At 40.9% G+C, this 20377-nt stretch overlaps 2 protein-coding genes across 4 annotated transcripts; one reads left to right on the forward strand and one right to left on the reverse strand.

Annotated features, from left to right (window-relative positions):
- Positions 1-1784: 1784 nt before the first annotated feature.
- Positions 1785-8475, reverse strand: slc5a9 (solute carrier family 5 member 9). The gene is made up of 13 exons (XM_021604024.2): positions 8275-8475; positions 7943-8014; positions 7559-7663; positions 7226-7390; positions 7033-7138; positions 6862-6942; positions 6484-6689; positions 6176-6311; positions 4357-4464; positions 4017-4167; positions 3232-3400; positions 2898-3113; positions 1785-2740 (listed from the first exon to the last, which is right to left on the reverse strand). Exons 1-13 carry the CDS (start codon positions 8401-8403, stop codon positions 2405-2407), a joined length of 1980 nt encoding a protein of 659 aa, XP_021459699.2. The 5' UTR covers positions 8404-8475; the 3' UTR covers positions 1785-2404.
- Positions 8476-11310: 2835 nt separating this feature from the next.
- Positions 11311-18412, forward strand: LOC110524422 (glutamate--cysteine ligase regulatory subunit). 3 transcript variants are annotated; one of them, XM_021604026.2, is made up of 8 exons: positions 11330-11652; positions 12363-12431; positions 15853-16074; positions 16227-16311; positions 16496-16552; positions 16801-17003; positions 17096-17210; positions 17349-18412. In XM_021604026.2, exons 3-8 carry the CDS (start codon positions 16039-16041, stop codon positions 17528-17530), a joined length of 678 nt encoding a protein of 225 aa, XP_021459701.1. In that variant the 5' UTR covers positions 11330-11652; positions 12363-12431; positions 15853-16038; the 3' UTR covers positions 17531-18412. The 3 variants fall into 3 exon arrangements, with proteins under 3 accessions (XP_021459700.1, XP_021459701.1, XP_021459702.1); XM_021604027.2 differs by having other exon boundaries at positions 11405-11422; XM_021604025.2 differs by lacking the exon at positions 15853-16074 and having other exon boundaries at positions 11311-11652.
- Positions 18413-20377: the final 1965 nt, after the last annotated feature.

The raw sequence follows: 20377 nt of genomic DNA on the forward strand, positions 1-20377 counted from the left end.
GACTCTGGCAGCGCTGGACAGTTGGGAGCACCTGTAGGGAGAAGACGGAGAGACAGCCTGGTGCAGGGTGCTGCCACTGGAGGGCTGGTGCGTGGAGGTGGCAACGGATAGACCGGACCATGAAGGCACACTGGAGCACCGAGCCTGCCCAACCCTACCTGGCTGAATGCTCCCTGTAGCCAGGCCAGTGCGTCAAGGTGGAATAGCCCGCACTGGGCTGTGCTGGCGAACCGGGGACACCATGCGTAGGGCTGGTGCCATGTACCCCGGCCCGAGGAGACGCACTGGAGACCAGATGCGCTATGCCGGCTTCATGGCACCTGGCTCGATTTCCACTCTAGCCCGGCCGATACGAGGCACTGCTATGTACTGCACCGGGCTATGCCTGCGCACCGGGGACACCGTGTGCGCCTCACGGCATAACGGTGCCTGCCCGGTCCCCCTCTCTCCACGGTAAGCACGGGGAGTTGGCTCAGGTCTCCTACCTGACTTAGCCACACTCCCCGTGTGCCGCCCCCAAGACATTTTTGGGGCTGCCTCTCGTGCCTGTTTCGCTGCCGTGTACGTGTCCAGGGTTCTTGCCGTCCCCCATGACCAGGAGTCCTGAGATCGCTGCTGCTGTTCGTTACCACGCTGCTTGGTCCTTTGGTGGTGGGTGCTTCTGTAACGGTCGTCGTATGAAGGAGAAGAGGAGGACCAATGCCCAGCGTGGTAAGTGTCCATATTTAATAGAACAAACTGAACACGACAAAATACAAAAATAACAAAGTAAATTAACAAACCGAAACAGTTCCATGTGGAACACACAGACACAGAAAATATACACTACAATCCGAAAGAAAATAAATGTACTTGTTACCCCATACATTTTCCCTGACACCCAAAAGTAGTCTTTGCATTTTGAATTCTTAGCAGGGCAGGAAAATTGTCCAATTATCACAGTTAGCAAGAGAACATCGCTGGTCATCTACGGCCTCTGATCTGGCGGACTCACTAAACACACATGCTTCGTTTGAAAATTATGTGTTGGAGTGTGCCCCTAGATATCCGTAAATTAAAAACACAAACTGGGGTCCTCTAGTTTGCTAAATATAAGGAATTTGAAATGATCTACACTTTTACTTTTGATACTTAAATATATTATAGCAATTACATTTACTTTGATACTTAATTATATTTAAAACCAAATACTTTTAGACTTCTACTCAAGTCGTATTTTACTGGGTGACTCACTTTTACGCGAGTCATTTTCTATTGAGGTATCTTAAAAATTAGGGCCAGCTTCCCTGTGGAACGCTTGCGACAACTTGTAGTTAAATTGAGGCTATTCCGAGGGCAAAAGGGGGTCTGCAACTCAAATCAAATCGTATTGGTCACGTACACATGGTTAGCAGACGTTATTGCGAGTGTAGCGAAATGCTTATGCTTCTAGATCCGACAGTGCAGCAGTATCCAACAGGTAATATCTAACAAATTCCACAACAAAACTAATACACACAATCTAGTAAAGGAATGGGATAAGAATATAGAAGAATAAAACATATGGATGAGCAGTGACAGAGCAGATAAGATGCAATAGATAGTAAAGAATAGATAGTGAATGAAACAGTATACATTATATACATATGAGATGAGTAAAGCGAGACATGTACAGTGCCTTGCGAAAGTATTCGGCCCCCTTGAACTTTGCGACCTTTTGCCACATTTCAGGCTTCAAACATAAAGATATAAAACTGTATTTTTTTGTGAAGAATCAACAACAAGTGGGACACAATCATGAAGTGGAACGACATTTATTGGATATTTCAAACTTTTTTAACAAATCAAAAACTGAAAAATTGGGCGTGCAAAATTATTCAGCCCCCTTAAGTTAATACTTTGTAGCGCCACCTTTTGCTGCGATTACAGCTGTAAGTCGCTTGGGGTATGTCTCTATCAGTTTTGCACATCGAGAGACTGACATTTTTTCCAGTAGAGTTGAAAATGCAATGGAAACCCATTTAACTTGCATTTTTTATTCAGTACATGGGGAATTTAACCGCAAAAGGTATTTTATGTCCAATACATCAACACGCACAGCCTTTTATCTGTAACAAGTCCATTTGATGGGAACGCATCTATGGTAGGAAAATGTGCATATTGTTTTTATGCGGATTTTTGAATATTCGCATGAAAATCTGTCGCCAAATGGATGGAAACCTAACTACTGACCCTGATCAAAGAGTACACATACAGATGACAGTTTTGGCAATAAAAAGTCTAAATCCCAACAACTAAAAACAACATTACCATTATTGTTTGACATTCTAATTGTAAACCAATTAGCATTTTGTGTGTGATCACTAATTCAATAAACAATATGTGATTCAACAATATCTATAATCAAAATGAGAGTTATATTAACTCAGGCAAAGTAGCCCCACATAAAGACATTGATAGAGAGTAGTATGAGGGCGTTCGCATTGCACACGTTCCGCCAGATTGGTTCTTCCTCAATGTTGGTCAGTTTTAACTCCAAGGCATTTTTCTCCTCCAGGGTTAACTTTTTCTTCTCAGGCCCAGACAGCCCACACAGCCACATTCCAGTACGCTTCCAGCATGGCCCGCCCTCCACAACAGCCTCCTCCCCAACTCTGGGGTCAGGAGTTCTGGGTGGTGTCCTGGGCTTTGTGGTCCATGGGTCATTGAAGTCAATGCGCGGCTCCTTGCTGTGTCTTGTCCACCATGTCAGGCGATGGAGCTGCAGGGGGATTGAAGAGGGGAAGAATGAATAGGTTATAACATGTAACAAAATGTGTACATGTTCTTTTCTTTTAACTGAAATTAATCTCATAAGTAACAGCATATATTTTGCAAGTCTGTTTAATGTTTATGATTATTACATGTGGCACTCTTACATGGTGCTCTGGAATGGCCGGAGTGCAGAGGCTGACAGCAGTGATGACCAGGCCAGTGAGAGCCAGGAGGATAAGAGCAAAGTACAGGTAGTGGACATCCCTGATGAAGGCTGGCCGTATGTCTATCTCTCCACAAGATGGGGTGCCATACACAAACACCAGCACCATCTGCACCAAGCCAACAGCAAGGCCCACGATCAGACCCCAGAAGGCTCCCTGTGTTAACGGTCATCCACATTGAATGCACACACAAAGGGACAGTGTTTTGTATCAAATCTCAACAATGTACTTTATGACATAAAAACAAATAATGGCATGAAACCCTTGATCTGACCTGCTCATTGACACGCCTCCAGAATATGGCCATGATGAAGACAGCAGTGATGGGAGGAGCCAGGTAGCTGGTGATGGCCTGGATGTAGTCAAACAGCTGTCCACTGTTGGCTGACTGGATGATGGGGATCCACAGAATGCTGAGCACCACCATTACTAAGATGAACACCCTGCAGGTGATGACCACAAACAGGAGGTGAGGATTATTTCAGTTTAAAGTATTGTATAATGAATCGTACATAGGTTGCTTTTGTTAGGAATCGTTGCCTTACTAAAATAGTTTTAATTTAGAAAAATCCTGATCAGTTTTCTAGTATGTAAATGTAACCGATTTGAGTATATACAGCATTGGACTTTGGACCAGAGGTCATGGGTTTGGATTATGGGGCAGGGAAACTTAAATTGCCTCCATAAAACAGACATATTAATGGGATATATACCTTAAGTCTTGCATTCTAAACAAGGCAATGTTTGCAACAGGGAATTCCCACAAAACAAATAATGCTTGCTCCATCCATTTTGTATTATTGTTTGAGAAAAAAATGATTGACACTTTAATTAAGCTGCCTAGATTTTGTATAATGTCTTCTGCAGTTTAGTTATGCGATTTTATACTAAGCTTATTATTCACAGGGGAGTTGTAGCACAAAATACAACAGTGCCTGGAGTAAACAAAAGCAGAACCTGAGGAAGTTGGGCATGTTTAGACACAACTATTGTCAAACAACTGGCTTTGACTCATGTTTAGAAGACATTGCTGTACATTTCTTTAATGGCGTTACCTACCTGCCCACTACCATGAGTTCTGGCTCGGAGGCCTGTGGCCGGACCCTCTGCCAGATGTCCATGGTGAACAGGGTGCAGCTGCTGTTGAAGATGGAGGTCAGAGAGGACATGAGGGCAGCCATCATTACTGCAATCATCAACCCCCGCATGCCTGGAGAGGATAGACACAGATATAACAGATTGAAGAGTGAAATTGGGCGAGTGAGATTTAAAATACAAACATCCTCAGAAAATGATATAGACACACACATACAGTGATGACACATTTGAACCTTTTCAAAAATAGGATCAATAGTAAGTGTGTTTTCGGTGTGTTCACGCGTGTGTGCGGATGTCTTACCAACAGGCATAAGTTCTACCACTAGTTTTGGGTAGGCAATATTGGAGCAGCCCACGGTGGCTCCACAGATTCTTTGGCACGCAATGGGGTCAACACATCCTACCTCATCTGCAGACATAAAGAGACAATATACAGTGGGGCAAAAAAGTATTTAGTCAGCCACCAATTGTGCAATTTCTCCCACTTAAAAAGATGAGAGACCTGTAATTTTCATCATAGGTACACTTCAACTATGACAGACAAGATGAGAAAAGAAAATCCAGAAAATCACATTGTAGGATTTGTAATGAATTTATTTGCAAATTATGGTGGAAAATAAGTATTTGGTCACCTACAAACAAGCAAGATTTCTCTCACAGACCTGTAACATCTTCTTTAAGAGGCTCCTCTGTCCTCCACTCGTTACCTGTATTAATGGCACCTGTTTGAACTTGTTATCAGTATAAAAGACACCTGTCCACAACCTCAAACAGTCACACTCCAAACTCCACTATGGCCAAGACCAAAGAGCTGTCAAAGGACACCAGAAACAAAATTGTAGACCTGCAATAGGTAAGCAGCTTGGTTTGAAGAAATCAACTGTGGGAGCAATTATTAGGAAATGGAGACATACAAGACCACTGATAATCTCCCTCGATCTGGGGCTCCACGCAAGATCTAACCCCGTGGGGTCAAAATGATCACAAGAACGGTGAACAAAAATCCCAGAACCACACGGGGGGACCTAGTGAATGACCTGCAGAGAGCTGGGACCAAAGTAACAAAGCCTACCATCAGTAACACACTACGCCGCCAGGGACTCAAATCCTGCAGTGCCAGACGTGTCCCCCTGCTTAAGCCAGTACATGTCCAGGCTCGTCTGAAGTTTGCTAGAGAGCATTTGGATGATCCAGAAGAAGATTGGGAGAATGTCATATGGTCAGATGAAACCAAAAAATAACTTTTTGGTAAAAACTCAACTCGTCGTGTTTGGAGGACAAAGAATGCTGAGTTGCATCCAAAGAACACCATACCTACCCTGAAGCATGGGGGTGGAAACATCATGCTTTGGGGCTGTTTTTCTGCAAAGGGACCAGGACGAATGATCCGTGTAAAGGAAAGAATGAATGGGGCCATGTATCGTGAGATTTTGAGTGAAAACCTCCTTCCATCAGCAAGGGCATTGAAGATGAAACGTGGTTGGGTCGTTCAGCATGACAATGATCCCAAACACACTGCCCGGGCAACGAAGGAGTGGCTTAGTAAGAAGCATTTCAAGGTCCTGGAGTGGCCTAGCCAGTCTCCAGATCTCAACCCCATAGAAAATCTTTGGAGGTAGTTGAAAGTCTGTGTTGCCCAGCAACAGCCCCAAAACATCACTGCTATAGAGGAGATCTGCATGGGCCAAAATATACCAGCAACAGTGTGTGAAAACCTTGTGAAGACTTACAGAAAACGTTTGACTTCTCTCATTGCCAACAAAGGGTATATAACAAAGTATTGAGATAAACTTTTGTTACTGACCAAATACTTATTTTCCACCATAATTTGCAAATAAATTCATTAAAAATCCTACAATGTGATTTTCTAGATTTTTTCTCATTTTGTCTGTCATAGTTGAAGTGTACCTATGATGAAAATTACAGGCCTCTCTCATCTTTTTAAGTGGGAGAACTTGCACAATTGGTGGCTGACTAAATACTTTTTTGCCCCACTGTAGTAATACACAGTACATTAACATACTATACAACTTCTGAACAAGGGCAATACCATTGCTGTATATCTGGCAGAGGGTTCATTGCTGTATATTGGATTTAGTATAGACAAAGTGAGAACTCACTTGGGTAAAGTGCTCTGCTGATCATTCCAGGCATCACTATAAAGAACATGGGCAGGACCTTCAGGTAAGCTCCCAGCACAGAGCCTCCTTTGGCATGGGACAGGTTCTTGGCTGAGAGAGACCTCTGCACTGTCACCTGGAGCAGGTTAGGACAAGGTCACTTACGTGAGGAAATCTCATGCCTCTCCAAAAATGTGGGATTCTTTGTAATGGTCTACTGTAACATACCTAAATAACAAGTCAAAATAACAACTTAGACTTGACTGTAATGCAAAATGCAAGTCAACTACAAACGTTCCATCTCATACCTGGTCAGCGCACCACACCCAGGTGGCTATCACCGTGAGGCCAAACAGCAGACCAGGCCAGGGCAGATCCCCCGTCACTGGGTCTCTGAGGATGTGGAAGGCATCGGACCGGGGTAGGTGACATGTAGTGTTGGGCACAGTCAATGTGGGGATGGCCTCCTTGTACTGCTCCAGCAGACCCTCATACCAACCCACTTTGTCAAACGCTAAAGATAAAGTTCAAGGGTCCGTTTGAAAATGGATACAATAAATCATCCAATCACTAATGAATAAAATAATTATATACTATGATACTAAAATAGTTTTAGACAAATTCATATTTAGAGGTATATACTGTATACTGTTGAACTTATACTATAGAAAACATAAAAACAGTACCTATGAACATGAGTACGAATGCGCCTATCACCATGATGACCGTCTGTAAAGCATCTGTATAGATAACTGCTGTCAGCCCCCCTGGAATCAATAACAGCCAATGGTAATCAATAACAAACAATGCCATGTAATGAATGAATAAATGACTGGTAGATTATGTTGAAAAGTTACCAGCTATAGTGTAGAGGGCAGTTACTAGAAGAAGCACCACTGTGGAGAGATAGAGGTCCCAGCCCAGGGACACTTGAATGAACAGAGCGCCAGAGAAGATGTCTGTCTGTCAGCAGAGGTAACAAGAATATTCAACTAGCACCCTGAATTGCAGTATGAAACATTTTAGATTTTTTTTATTTGAGCATCTTACTGATATCTTGGTGAAAATATAGAGGATGAGGGAGAGAACACTCATGTAGATTCTGATGCGCTGGCCCCCAAACCGCTTCTTCAGGTACTCTGGCATAGTTACCACACCAGCAGATATGTAAACAGGCACAAAGATCCAACCAAGAGCAATGAGGACCCAAGCTGCCTGTGAAACATGAAAGCTTATTCTAAGCTGAAATACTGTGGATAGGTCTTCATAATAAAGTGCGTCCACCTCCTGATGGAAATATTGACAAACTGTAATAACTCGATTATCCTCTCGATTGTTTATCATCTTGGTGTTTTTTCACAATGCACTTAACATATTACTTACATTCCATTCAAACCCTCCAACAGCGATGCCTCCTGCTGCTCCAGTGCCAGCTAGTCCAATGAACAAACCACTGCCAACATTACTGGACATCAGAGAGGCCCCAATCTGAGACAGCAGAACAAAATGTACTTCATTTTGTCCATTTTTATCTTTGGATATAGATAGCTATTATCAGTATCAACTATTTTCATCCAATTATTTAATGTTATAAAAGAAACAACTTTCCTAATTTAAAATAGATGATAATACTTAATAGTCTGGATCATGATTAACGTTTTATCTAGTTGACATACTAATTTCTTCACTAATGTTCAGTTCAATGCATAGAGTTTATTTGAGTTCAATGCATTGAGTTCAATACCATCATAATCTCAGGCTACTTACAGGCCACCATGTCATGGATCTTCCAGCCAAGAAGTATCCACCCACTGTCCCACGGTTTGCCCTGACAGAAGACTGTAATAAAGAGTTAATTTACATCATACATCAAACTATACTGTCTGTAGATATTAGTTACAGCAAAGCCTTCTCAATGACATTGCTTTATACTTATTATTTAGTCAATATTTCATTTATTTGAACAACAGATTTTGTGAGAGGAATAATTCTGATGAATTAATCTCCACAGTACAACTTCAGTGTTAGGTCATTGTACCAGTCTGCCCTCTTCATACAATGAAAGCATCCACCAGGTAATAGGAGTGTTTATTACTTACCCATATTCCCACAACAAGAACAAAGACAAAGTATACCACGACCACAACAATATCAAGAGCTTCCAAAGCAAACTTTTCAGGTAATTCAGGCACAGAAGTCGTTGTCGCAAGACTAGGTGTTGAAGTCATTTTGACAAAAACATAGAAAACCGTGTGAACTTTGAGGCTAGCATGAAGCAAGTCAATAATTAATCAGCTTATCAAGACAATATGGAACCCCATTCATTGGTCACATATAAACCGGAAATTCTTCAGAAATACCTATCAGATTGTAAAGGATGTTTCCTGGAAAGATTTCAGTGGTGACATTTTCCTAAAATCCATAGGATATGTATGTGTGTGCTGTATGCTCTGTTGGGCAGCTAACAAACATACTATTATGTTCCAGAACTGGTTTGACAAGAACATTATCTGGGTTAAACAATTATTGAATAATGATGGCCAACTATATGATTATCAAGACTTCATGAGAACACAATGTTACATTCACTCCTGAAGAGTATCACATTGTTGTGAGAGCTGTCCCTAAAGGTGCTATTCTTCTTTTAGGATAATATAACAATACTCCAAGTGCAACTGTTGAGGATTTTGTAGCCTCAATACAGTTAGAAGGAATTGACAGTTTAAACTATAAATGTAATAACATGTATATAAGGAAACGATGTCAATATGTTACTATTCCCTCTGCTAAAATGTACTGGAATGCAGCCCTAGGACAAGTGAACTGGAACAAAGTCTCATTGTTATCTGGTAAATATTGTATATCTAATAATGTGAAAGAAGTATCATACAAACTCATTCATAGAACCTACCCTGTGAAGACCTTTAATATACACAGATTTAAAATAGCTATTGATAACAAATGTGTATTTTGTGGCTGTGACCCAGAAACTCTTGACCATTTATTTTGGGACTGTTCTTATGTCAGACGATTTTGGAGTGAGTTAGAAGATTTTATTCCAAAAGCAACGACTATTAATGTTAATCTGAGAGAATCTGATAATGTTTATTTTGATCCAAATTATATGGAACGTGACTGTCACGCCCTGACCTTAGTTATCTTAGTTTTCTTTATTATTTGGTTAGGTCAGGGTGTGACGTTTAGTTTTGTATTGTCTAGGTTTTTTTGTATGTCTAGGGGTTTTGTATATCTAGGGTTTTTTGTATGTCTAGGTGTTTATATGTCTATGGCTGCCTGGATTGGTTCTCAATCAGAGGCAGCTGTTTATCGTTGTCTCTGATTGGGAACCATATTTAGCTAGCCATATTCCTTGGTTATTTTGTGGGTTGTTATTCTATGTTTAGTTGCCTGTTCTGCACTAGCCATATTGCTTCACGTTTTGTTGTTTAGTTCTGTTCAGTGTTCTCTCTTTAATTAAAGAGTTATGTTCGCTTACCAAGCTGCGCCTTGGTCTCCTCTTTATGACGACAGTGACGTAACTTTCATTGTTAATTTATTTATCCATACAAAGTAGTGGGCAGAGAACAAACCCCTCTTCACATTGTTTAAGATGCTTTAAATATTATTTTGAAATGAAGAGTAAATGTAAAAAGAAATATGCACCATAAAAGTGTTAGTCTCGATATGTAATACCCGTCTGTTAGGTTTATGTACTCTTGTTTGTATATTTCTGTCATTTGTATGTTGTGTTCATAATAAAAAATAAATAAACCTATGGTCACAAAATTATATATGTAGTTAAGTGAATAAAAATATATTTGTATATATATATACACACAATAATGGCAGAACAGTAAAGTTAAGTAGCTACAACAGGCTCTATCACATCTTCCAAAACTTGCTGTATTCATCCCCTTTGAAATAGTCTTTGAATTCCACCGTCCTCTGTTTAACAGCTCCCTTCTTGGAGTCCCGCCTCCAGATCCTGATTTTCCTTTCTTCCTCTGAGAGTGTACTGATGTCCACAGGCATCTGAAGGGATACAACACAAAATCATCAAAATCACTCTCACAATTTGTCTGATTAGCATTCAAACGTAGGATTCCTGAATAGTCAAAAGTGGCAAAAATGTAAACTCAGCAAAAAAAAGAAACAAACCTTTTTCAGGACCCTGTCTTTCAAAGATAATGAGTAAATATCTAAATAAATTCACAGATCTTCATTGTAAAGAGTTTAAACATTGTTTCCCATGCTTGTTCAATGAATCATAAACAATTAATGAACATACACCTGTGGAACGGTCGTTAAGTACACTGTACAAAAATATGAACTCAAAATGTAAAGTGCTCGTCCCATGAGCTGAAATAAAAGATACCAGAAATGTTCCATTCGCACAAAAAGCTTCTCTCAAATTTTGTGCACAAATTTGTTTACATCCCTGTTAGTGAGAATTTCTGCTTTGCCAAGATAATCTATCCACCTGACAGGTGCCAGACATCAAGAAGCTGATTAAACAGCATGCTCATTACACAAGGGCACCTTGTGCCGAGGACAATAAAAGGCCACTCTAAAATGTGCAGTTTTGTCACACAACACAATGCCACAGATGTCTCAAGTTTTGAGGGAGTGTGCAAATGGCATGCTGACTCTGGGAATGTCCACCAGAGCTGTTGCCAGATCATTTAATGTTAATTTCTCTACCATAAGCCACCTCCAATGTAATTTTATAGTTTTGGGCAGTACATCCAACCAGCCTCACAACCGCAGCCTCAACCGTATATGACGTCGTGTGGGCGAGCAGTTTGCTGATTCATAATTAATTTTACAGAAACAAGAAGATCCCACGTAGTTTGGCGTAATTTTTTTTTTCAACATTTTGAACGTTTACCTAAAAAAAATATTTTTCCATCAGACCTGTCACATTTTTTACCTGACATGTATGTTACTAAGCATAAAAAGGTTGGATGGAAACCTGGTTACTGGTGGTGATTTTCATGTTGAATTAAAAAGGAAATCTTCTCTCTTGAAACAAGCTGAGTCATGATTAATATACATTACAATTGTCAGTACAGTACTGAACTGTAACAACATATTGGTCAAAAGGGTGCTAAATTCCACATAAATCCATGCCAGATTTTGCACACAACGCACAGTTACAAGGTGGGCGTGCTCATAGCGCTAGTTTCCACCAGCAAAATAAACTACCGGTACATATGCAATTCACAGAGGTACTGTTTTTGAAACGCGGTGAGTCCTGTCGCTAACTGCAGAAATAAATAACTGGATAAGTTGCTGGATAGCTTAAAAGGACGTTTCACTACTATATATTTACTGACAACCAAGGACACCACATGGACAATCACACCACCAGTGCTAAAGTGCTTCTCAACCATGCTACGACATTGAATCTGCACACGGGAAATTTAGTAAACCGTAGCCGTCTCAAGAAAAAATGTCCGTCTTCACCTAGTGAAGAGGTAAGACTGACCATTGACTTTGTCATAACTGGCTAGCTAATGTAAGACGTTTGAAAAGAGTGCATTACGGCTGGTCAGCTAACTGGCTAGATAATGTTGTTGCTAACTAGCTTGAAAAACCATGGCCTCGACTTAAATTAGCGCGTTTAGGTAGCTCAACAACCATGCGTTGTCTTTCCTATATCCATCCCCATTACGTCATTAAAAACATCAGTTTGCGTTATGTAGTCTGACGTTTATGGCTGTATTGCAAGACCTGTCAGGGTCATGATTCACCTGATAATCAGATTTAAAGATGCTTGAGGACATTTTAAATTAAGAAAGCCAGGACTTGTCTTGTGTAGATTATTGAAGGCCAGCTTTAATTCGGCATGGAGAACAATCATAAAACTATTTCCTTGAAGCTGTGCCCAACTTGACTCGAAGAATATCCATTTAGCGTTTAATGTGTTGATCTTGTATAGTAAGCCATAGCTCAGTACCAGAACTTAATGCGCACATTTTCGTACTGTCCAAGTCACTAATTACCAGCAGTGTACAAAATAATCCTATACTGTCCATGTCTGGCAATCTTTCACAGCATCATTGAGTGATCTATAGGCATAATTGAAAGCCCTACCTAGTTACGAGGTGTTGTTTATAGCAAACATGTTAACACTTCCATTCATTTACAGTCCACTCTTAATACATTTTTTTTTTTACCATTCCAGATTCAAGACTGTGTTCGAGCTACACTTAGTGAGTGGTTTGCCACGATACCACCACCAACTTCACCAACGGTTAGGCAGTTCTCTTATTTATTTATTTGTTTATTTATTGATCTTCATTTGCTATAAATGAATAGGCAAACTGTGCTTCAGCCCATCTGCATTTAACCTATTGGACTAATAATTAGCTAGATCCCAAATGTGATCTTTTAATCTTTTATCTAGTTAGCATTCTATTGATTTATAAAAAAATAAAAAACTTGCATAAACACAGTGAATATAATGTAGGCATACCTGTCAGGGTAACTTGGGGTCACCTAGGGTAACAGAAACCACTTCATGTCACCATTTACCCCCCACAACACTTTCCCTGGTTGCTACTACTTTTGTTCAACTAAGCATGTAATCTGTCACCACAATTTAAGTCACTTCTCAACAAATATATAGAGGTTATTGCATTTTACCCCAAGTTACCCTACAATTGACCCATGTTCCATTTAGTCCCACTCCCCCAATGCACTCACTGCAAACTCTGGGTTTAAAATGGTGCCGTTCACAGATATTTAGGAGTTGAGAAATAAAGTAGGAATGGAAAGCTGGGATCCCCCTCTTTTTAATAAAGGCCATTAAAACTGCTGTTTTCCCTGCGATTGCCAGAATTGTTGTGCATTGACTGCTTGTCGGAATGCATGTTTTCCTCCCTATGGCACTGAACTTGAACACACAACAAGCCGACCAGGGAAATGGATAAATCAGACAACCCATAGTATAATAGTTTATCTATTCATTAGTTGTTTTGTTTGCAGAGGAAAACTACATCTGGACTGCTCTAGCATCTTCAAAGTGCTCCTCGGCAGAAATATTGTTCATGTTAGATATTTTTTTGGCCTGGTGGCAATGATTTTACTGTGGCGCAGAGCCAGAGCTAAATGACTGCAGTGGAAAATCTGGAGAGACATCACACTCCATCCACCCACTCAATACCACATACAGTGCATTCGGGAAAGTATTCAGACCCCTTCCCCTGGACAAGGCAGTAAATCCACTGTTCCTAGGCTGTCATTGTAAATAATAATTTGTTCTTAACTGACTTGCCTAAAAAATTTTAAAAAATCCACACCCAATACTCCATAATGACAAAGTGAAAACAGGTTTTTAGACATTTTTGAAAATCTATAAAAATCAAAAAAAAAAAAGGATACCTTATTTACATAAGAATTCAGACCCTTTGCGATGTGACTCTAATTTGAGCTCCGGTGCATCCTGTTTCCATTGATCATCCTTGATGTTTCTGCAACTTGGAGTCAACCTGTGGTGAATGCAATTGATTGGACATGATTTGGAAAGGCACACACCTGTCTATATAAGGTCCCACAGTTGACAGTGCATGTCAGAGCAAATACCATGAGGTCGAAGGAATTGTTCGTGATGCCCCGAGACAGGATTGTGTCTGCACAGATCTGGAGAAGGGTACCAAAAAATGTCTGCAACATTGAAGGGCCCCAAAAACACAGTGGCCTCCATCATTCTTAAATAGAAGACGTTTGTAACCACCAAGACTCTTCCTAGAGCTGGCCAAACTGAGCAATTGGGAGAAGGGTCTTGGTCAAGGAGGTGACCAAGAACTCGATGGTCACTGACAGAGTTACAGAGTTCCTCTGTGGAGATGGGAGAACCTTCCAGAAGGACAACGATCTCTACAGCACTTTACCAATCAGGCCTTTATGGTAGAGAGGCCAGACAAAGCCACTCCTCAGTAAAAGGCACATGACAGCCGGCTTGGAATTTGCCACAAGCACCAAAAAGGCTCTGACCATGAGAAACAAGTTTCTTTGGTCTGATGAAACCAAAATGTAACTCTTTGGCCTGAATGCCAAGCGTCATGTCTGGAGGAAACCTGGCACCATCCCTACGGTGAAGCATGGTGGTGGTGGCAGTATCATGCTGTGGGGATGTTTTTCAGCAGCAGGAACTGGGAGACTAGTCAGGATCGAGGCAAAGATGAACAAAGCAAAGTACAGAGAGATCCTTGATGAAAACCTGCTCAGGACCTCCGACTGGGGTGAAGGTTAACTTTCCAACAGGAGGACAACCCTAAGCACACAGCCAAGACAACGCAGAAGTGGTTTCGGGACAAGTCTCAATGTCCTTGAGTGGCCCAGCCAGAGCCTGGACTTGAACCCGATCGAACATCTCTGGAGAGACCTGAAAATAGCTGTGCAGTGATGCTCCCCATCCAACCTGACAGCGCTTGAGAGGACCTGCAGAGAAGAATGGGAGAAACTCCCCAAATACAGGTGTGCCAAGCTTGTAGCGTCATACCCAAGGACCGAGGCTGGAGTAGCTGCTAAAGGTGCTTCAACAAAGTACTGAGTAAAAGGTCTGAATACTTATGTAAATTTGATTATCTTGTTTTTATTTAATATATTAGCAAAAATGGCATCTGTTTTTGCTTTGTCATGGGTTATTGTGTGTAGATTGAGGGGGAGAAACTATTGAATCCATTTTAGAATAAGGCTGAAACGAAAAATTGAAGGGGTCTGAACTTTGCGAATGCATTGTAGTTCGCCACGCTGATAAATACTTTTTTTTTTTAGCTGCAAAGCATCTGTTTTTAGTAATAACAAAATATATATTATTGCTATGCATACACTTTAAAGTCTAATTTATCCACTACATGAAAGTGCTTCTATTATTTCTGAAAATGTGTTTGAACTAAGGTTTTTTTGGCATTAACTATCCAGCATCAACTACCTTTTGTTCTATAGTATTTTATCCCATGATCAAAGAGCTCCTCGTGGTAAACAACTATAACCAAAGAAGCACTCCTTCTGTGTCTACCACCTAGCCTAGTTGTATTTTCCATGCATGTTTTATTACGTACATAGCTACAAAAGGGTAACATTTTACATCATCGAGCATTAATGAACAATACTTGTGTAACCATGGGTTACTTCTACGTGATGGCATTCTTCTCCTGGGAAAACAAAATAACTGTCTGACTGCAAAGAATTCCTCAGACTGATGAAAGGGAACTGTCATTTTGATCATTCATGCAAAGTTGCCTGCGAAAGGTTCTACATGTGCTTCTGCTGTGAGGTTGGCGTAGCTTTGCCCTGTGGTATTTCTGCTAATCTGCTTCAGCACGCTCAGTGAATACAGAGGGGAGAGGGGGTCTAAGCCCTAAATAAAACCTTTTTAGTTCGATGCGGTGATAGAACTATTTCACGTTCTCTTTGGAAGGGCGGGAATAGAGGGCTGTCTGACACCATTAAGTGCGCCTCGTTGGACTTTTGATGATAGTTTGGCAGCCTCTGCCGCATATTCGGCTCGGTGCAAATGAAGCACGCCTCTGTTTCATGCAGCATGCCAGAGCGAGCAGTTCTTCCACTGTCGGGAGAAATGGTAATGCATATTAATATTAATTGCATGCAAAGATTGCTTAGCTACAAACACAACAGCGGAAGCACATTCATAAATCTCTGATTCACAGGTGGAGGAATTCTGTGAGAGCTTAATGTTATGCCTTAAAACCTTTGCCCCCCCCCAACCAACGAGGAAGTCTGCTGTAGGGTTGCCAGCCCGCTCTTCATTTCCACTCAGTTCGACTCGCCATAAGTTCGGGGTCTGAACTGTGCATTACGTACACAAAGCCAAAGCTTATTGGAGCATCCCTGCAATGAAATCCCACAAGATTGTAAAACAGAAATTCTGGGTTCGTATTTGAACAAAGTGGAGGCACAATTGAAGTTTCTTCTGGTTCTTTATGTAATTTTAAGCTTCATTTTTGTAATTATTTTCCTTTTGACAAACTTTTGTTGAAGTTTGAGTACATGTTCTAATATTGATTGACACCTATTTATTTAGGACTTACCAGACACAATTGACTGCTCCATCCCTCAAGCTACAGAAGTAATCACACCCGAGGAGAGGGAGGAGCTGAAGGTTTCAGGTGAGTTTTACTCTTACTTATGTCTTTCATGACAATGGACATAGTGATGATATGAGACCGTAGTGTGGCATTGACATGAGGAATTCTGAGCTCAGAATGTGAATTGCATGACAAAAATGCTTTTCCTGGTAACTTGCTGAGGGGTTGTTTTTGTCATTAACATGACCATATTCTTGCTTTGCAGTCAAACTATTTATTTGCGAGGCAGACCTCTCTTCAATCAAAGATGCAGTAGATAAGGGTGAGTATTACATTTGTTACAAATAAGCAAAGAACCATATTGACTCAGTGACTGCCAAAAGTCATTTGGCATATGCGATAGTCTATAAACCTGACCATGCTGTCATATCAAAATTCAACAGACCAAAGTAGACGTTAGTATCAGTGAACTTCTGTCTGTTCCTGGACCACACCCAATTCATGTTTGCATAACCTCAACCAATTTTGTGCTTTAAGTTTCATGCTCATAAGAGGGACTGTTTCTGACAGCTTGCCAGGCCCTGGCTGTTTCCCAGCTGGACTCAGTGATCATTGCGCCCCCTGCTCTGCCTGAGGAAGTGAGCCAGACCCTGGACAACCTGCAGCCTGCCTGGAGTGAACTGGAGGGTCTGGTGCAAAGCCACAAGATCGCTACCATCGGCACCTCCGACCTGGACAAGGAGCTCCTGGAGCAGCTCTACAACTGGGCCCAGGTGAGTGGTGATGTTGATGAGACCCTCAGATTTTTCTAGGATTGCTTTGGTGTATTTTGGGTTTTGAATTGTTTTATTTTCTCCTGGTCTAGGTGAAACCCAGTAGTAACCAGGTGAATCTGGCCTCCTGCTGTGTGATGCCCCCTGACCTGACTGCTTTTGCAAAGGAGTTTGACATTCAGCTACTGACTCATAATGACCCAAAAGGTGAATATTCCGCTCTTGCATTTGAATTTGTGATATTTTCACTATATAATCAGATTCATGTTTTACATGAGTAGGGTACAGACAGGATGTGTGTATGCTCTGAGGGTTAGTGAATTAACACATTGTCTCTTCCTGTAGAACTGATTACTGCTGCCAGCTTCCAGGAGGCAGTGCAGGAGAGCACTCAGGACCTGAAGGTGGCAGACTGGAGGTTGGAGTGGGTTTTGCGTTACTCCATCATAGTCAAAAGCAGGGGGATCATCAAAGCAAAAGGCTACCTTGTTCACGCAAAGAGAAGCAGCCTGCAGCATGTCCTCTGAAAACCAGTTGTTCAGATGTTATTCATGACCACTGCATTCATAGTAATGAAACCACTTACCCTTCTGCATTGCAGTAGAAGCTGTGTTTTAAAGACTGATGGGTAGCTAAACTTTTATCCAACATGGTTTCAAAGCGGATTTTTCTCCTTTTCTCCCCGCATCTACTTTATTTTGCTGTGTCAAGGATTATGGGGTATTATGAAAAAAGATGCATTGGTACCACAGAATTTGTATTTTAGTACAATGACAGAATTATTCAAAAGCAGTTTAAATGGGAAACACAGCCTCTAACCCACTATGGAAATGTCCTATGATATTTTTACATTGTAAATTTGGATCTGTTGTTATAGCTTGAGTCATATGTAAAGTCCTAGTGCTCTCTGATGTGTATGAGCAGCTTCTACTGTATAATACTTGCACCCTCTATTGGCAATGGGGGGGATTAAGGCATAATTCAAATTGACATTTATGGTTAGTTCAGAAACTATTTTTGATTGTGTACACATTTTATTTTAAACAAATCTAGTGATACTTTATGGATGTTAGTATTGTCATGTCAAACATTTTAATATATGTTTAAAGCCCTGTACTTACTGAGAATATACTAGGACAGTGGTTCCCAAACTGTGGGGTGTGCCTCCTAGGGTTTAAATTAGTAGGCTCAACACCTTTATTGTGTACATAATAGCACTGAAAAATTCCAGATTGGCATGGAAAATGAATTACAAGCTCTGAAGTATCTGGCCTGATAATGCCTTATCATGGCTTTTCTTCCAGACATTGTCCAAAAAGTTTGATTTCTCTCTTGTACTGTAATTAAAATGTTGCTATTTTCTGTATATCATGTCCTTGAATTGTGTTTATTAAACGATGAAAGACTAAGTGTTTTATTTTAAAATGAATGCGTTAACTTTAAGTGTCTCTGGATCAGTGTCTGCTAAATTACCGAAATGTGTTCAGTGTTAAGGTATAGTGCTAAGCCAGTTTTTCTCTTATGAGTCAGTCAGTCACGTAATTAGCAATGTCCGCTATCTGAACTTGTCGTAATCATCGCCGACTACCGACCGGGCACGGAAACATTTACTTTCTCTCTGCAATCGAGAGGGAGGAGGGGGGGGGGGCTAAAGTGTTTTCCCAACCAGGTGGGGTGGCCACTCAACCAAATCTCACTTAGGGCCCCCAAAGGCTAGGGCCAGCCATGATTCAGTTACCTAACCAAGGCCACCCATCTGATGATTAACAGAGCTGCAAGAGCGCAGGCTCCTGTGGTTTGCAGTTGCAGTAAAATAAAAAAATATATATAGTACCAGTCAGAAGTTTGGCGACAACTACTTGAGGGTTTTTCATTATTTTTACTATTTTCTACATGGTAGAATAATAGTGAAGACATCAAAACTATGAAAAACACATGGAATCATGTAGGCTCCCGAATGGCGCTGTGGTCACTATAGTACCTGGTTTGAATCCAGGCTGTATCACATCTGGCTGTAATTGGGAGTCCCATAGGGTGGTGCACAATTGGCCCAGTGTCATCTGGATTTGCCTGGAGTAGGCCATCATTGTAAATAAGAATTTGTTCTTAACTGACTTACCTAGTTAAATAATGGGTACACTTTTTTTTATAATAAATGTAACCAAAAAAGTGTTAAACAAATCAAACATATTTGAGATTCTTCAAAGTAGCCACCCTTTGCCTTGATGACAGCTTTGCACATGCTTAGCATTCTCTCAACCAGCTTCATGTGGTCAGGTGGTCACCTGGAATGGATTTCAATTAACAGGTGTGCCTTAAGTTCATTTGTGGAATTTAGCCCTATTTGGTAAAAGTCCAAGTCCATATGTCAAGAACAGCTCAAATAAGCAAAGAGAAACGATAGTCCATCATTACTTTAAGACATCATTCAATGCAGAACATTTCAAGAACTTTAAAAGGTTCTTCAAGTGCAGTCGCAAAAACCATTAATGATGAAACGGGTTCTCATGAGAACCGCCGCAGGAAAGGAAGACCCAGAGTTACCTCTGCTGCAGAGGATAAGTTCATTAGAACTGCACCTCAGATTGCAGCCCAAATAAATGCTTCACAAAGTTCAAATAACAGACAGACTCAACATCAACTGTTCAGAGGAGACTGCGTGAATCAGGCCTTCATGGTTGAATTGCTGAAAAGAAACCACTACTAAAGGACACCAATAATAAGAAGATACTTGCTTGGGCCAAGAAATCCATGAGTAATGGACATTAGACCAGTGGAAATTAGTTTTTTGTCTGATGAGTCCAAATTTGAGATTTTTGGTTCCAACCACCGTGTCTTTGTGAGACGCAGAGTAGGTGAACAGATGATCTCTGCATGTGTGATTCCCACGCGAAGCTTGGAGGAGGAGGTGTGATAGTGTTTTGCTGGTGACACTGTCTGTGATTTTATTTAGAATTCAATGCACACGTAACCAGCATGGCTACAACAGCATCCTGCAGCAATACGCCACCCATGGCTGTGTAAGGGCTATTTGACCAAGAAGGAGAGCGGCGGACTGTTCAAATCAAATCACATTTTATTGGTCACATACACATGGTTAGCAGATGTTATTGCGAGTGCAGTGAAATTATTGTGCTTCTAGTTCCGACAGTGCAGCAATATCTAACATGTAATCTAACAATTCCACACAACTACCTAATACAAACAAATCTAAGTACAGGAATGGAATAAGAGTATAAACATAAATATATGGATGAGCAATGACAGAGCGGCATAGGCAAGATGCAATAAATGGTATAAAATACAGTATATGCATATGAGATGGGTAACGCAAGATATGTAAACATTATTAAAGTGGCATTATTAAAGTGACT

The sequence above is a fragment of the Oncorhynchus mykiss genome, chromosome 5 (genome assembly GCF_013265735.2).
Source record: "Oncorhynchus mykiss isolate Arlee chromosome 5, USDA_OmykA_1.1, whole genome shotgun sequence".
NCBI lineage: Eukaryota > Metazoa > Chordata > Actinopteri > Salmoniformes > Salmonidae > Oncorhynchus > Oncorhynchus mykiss.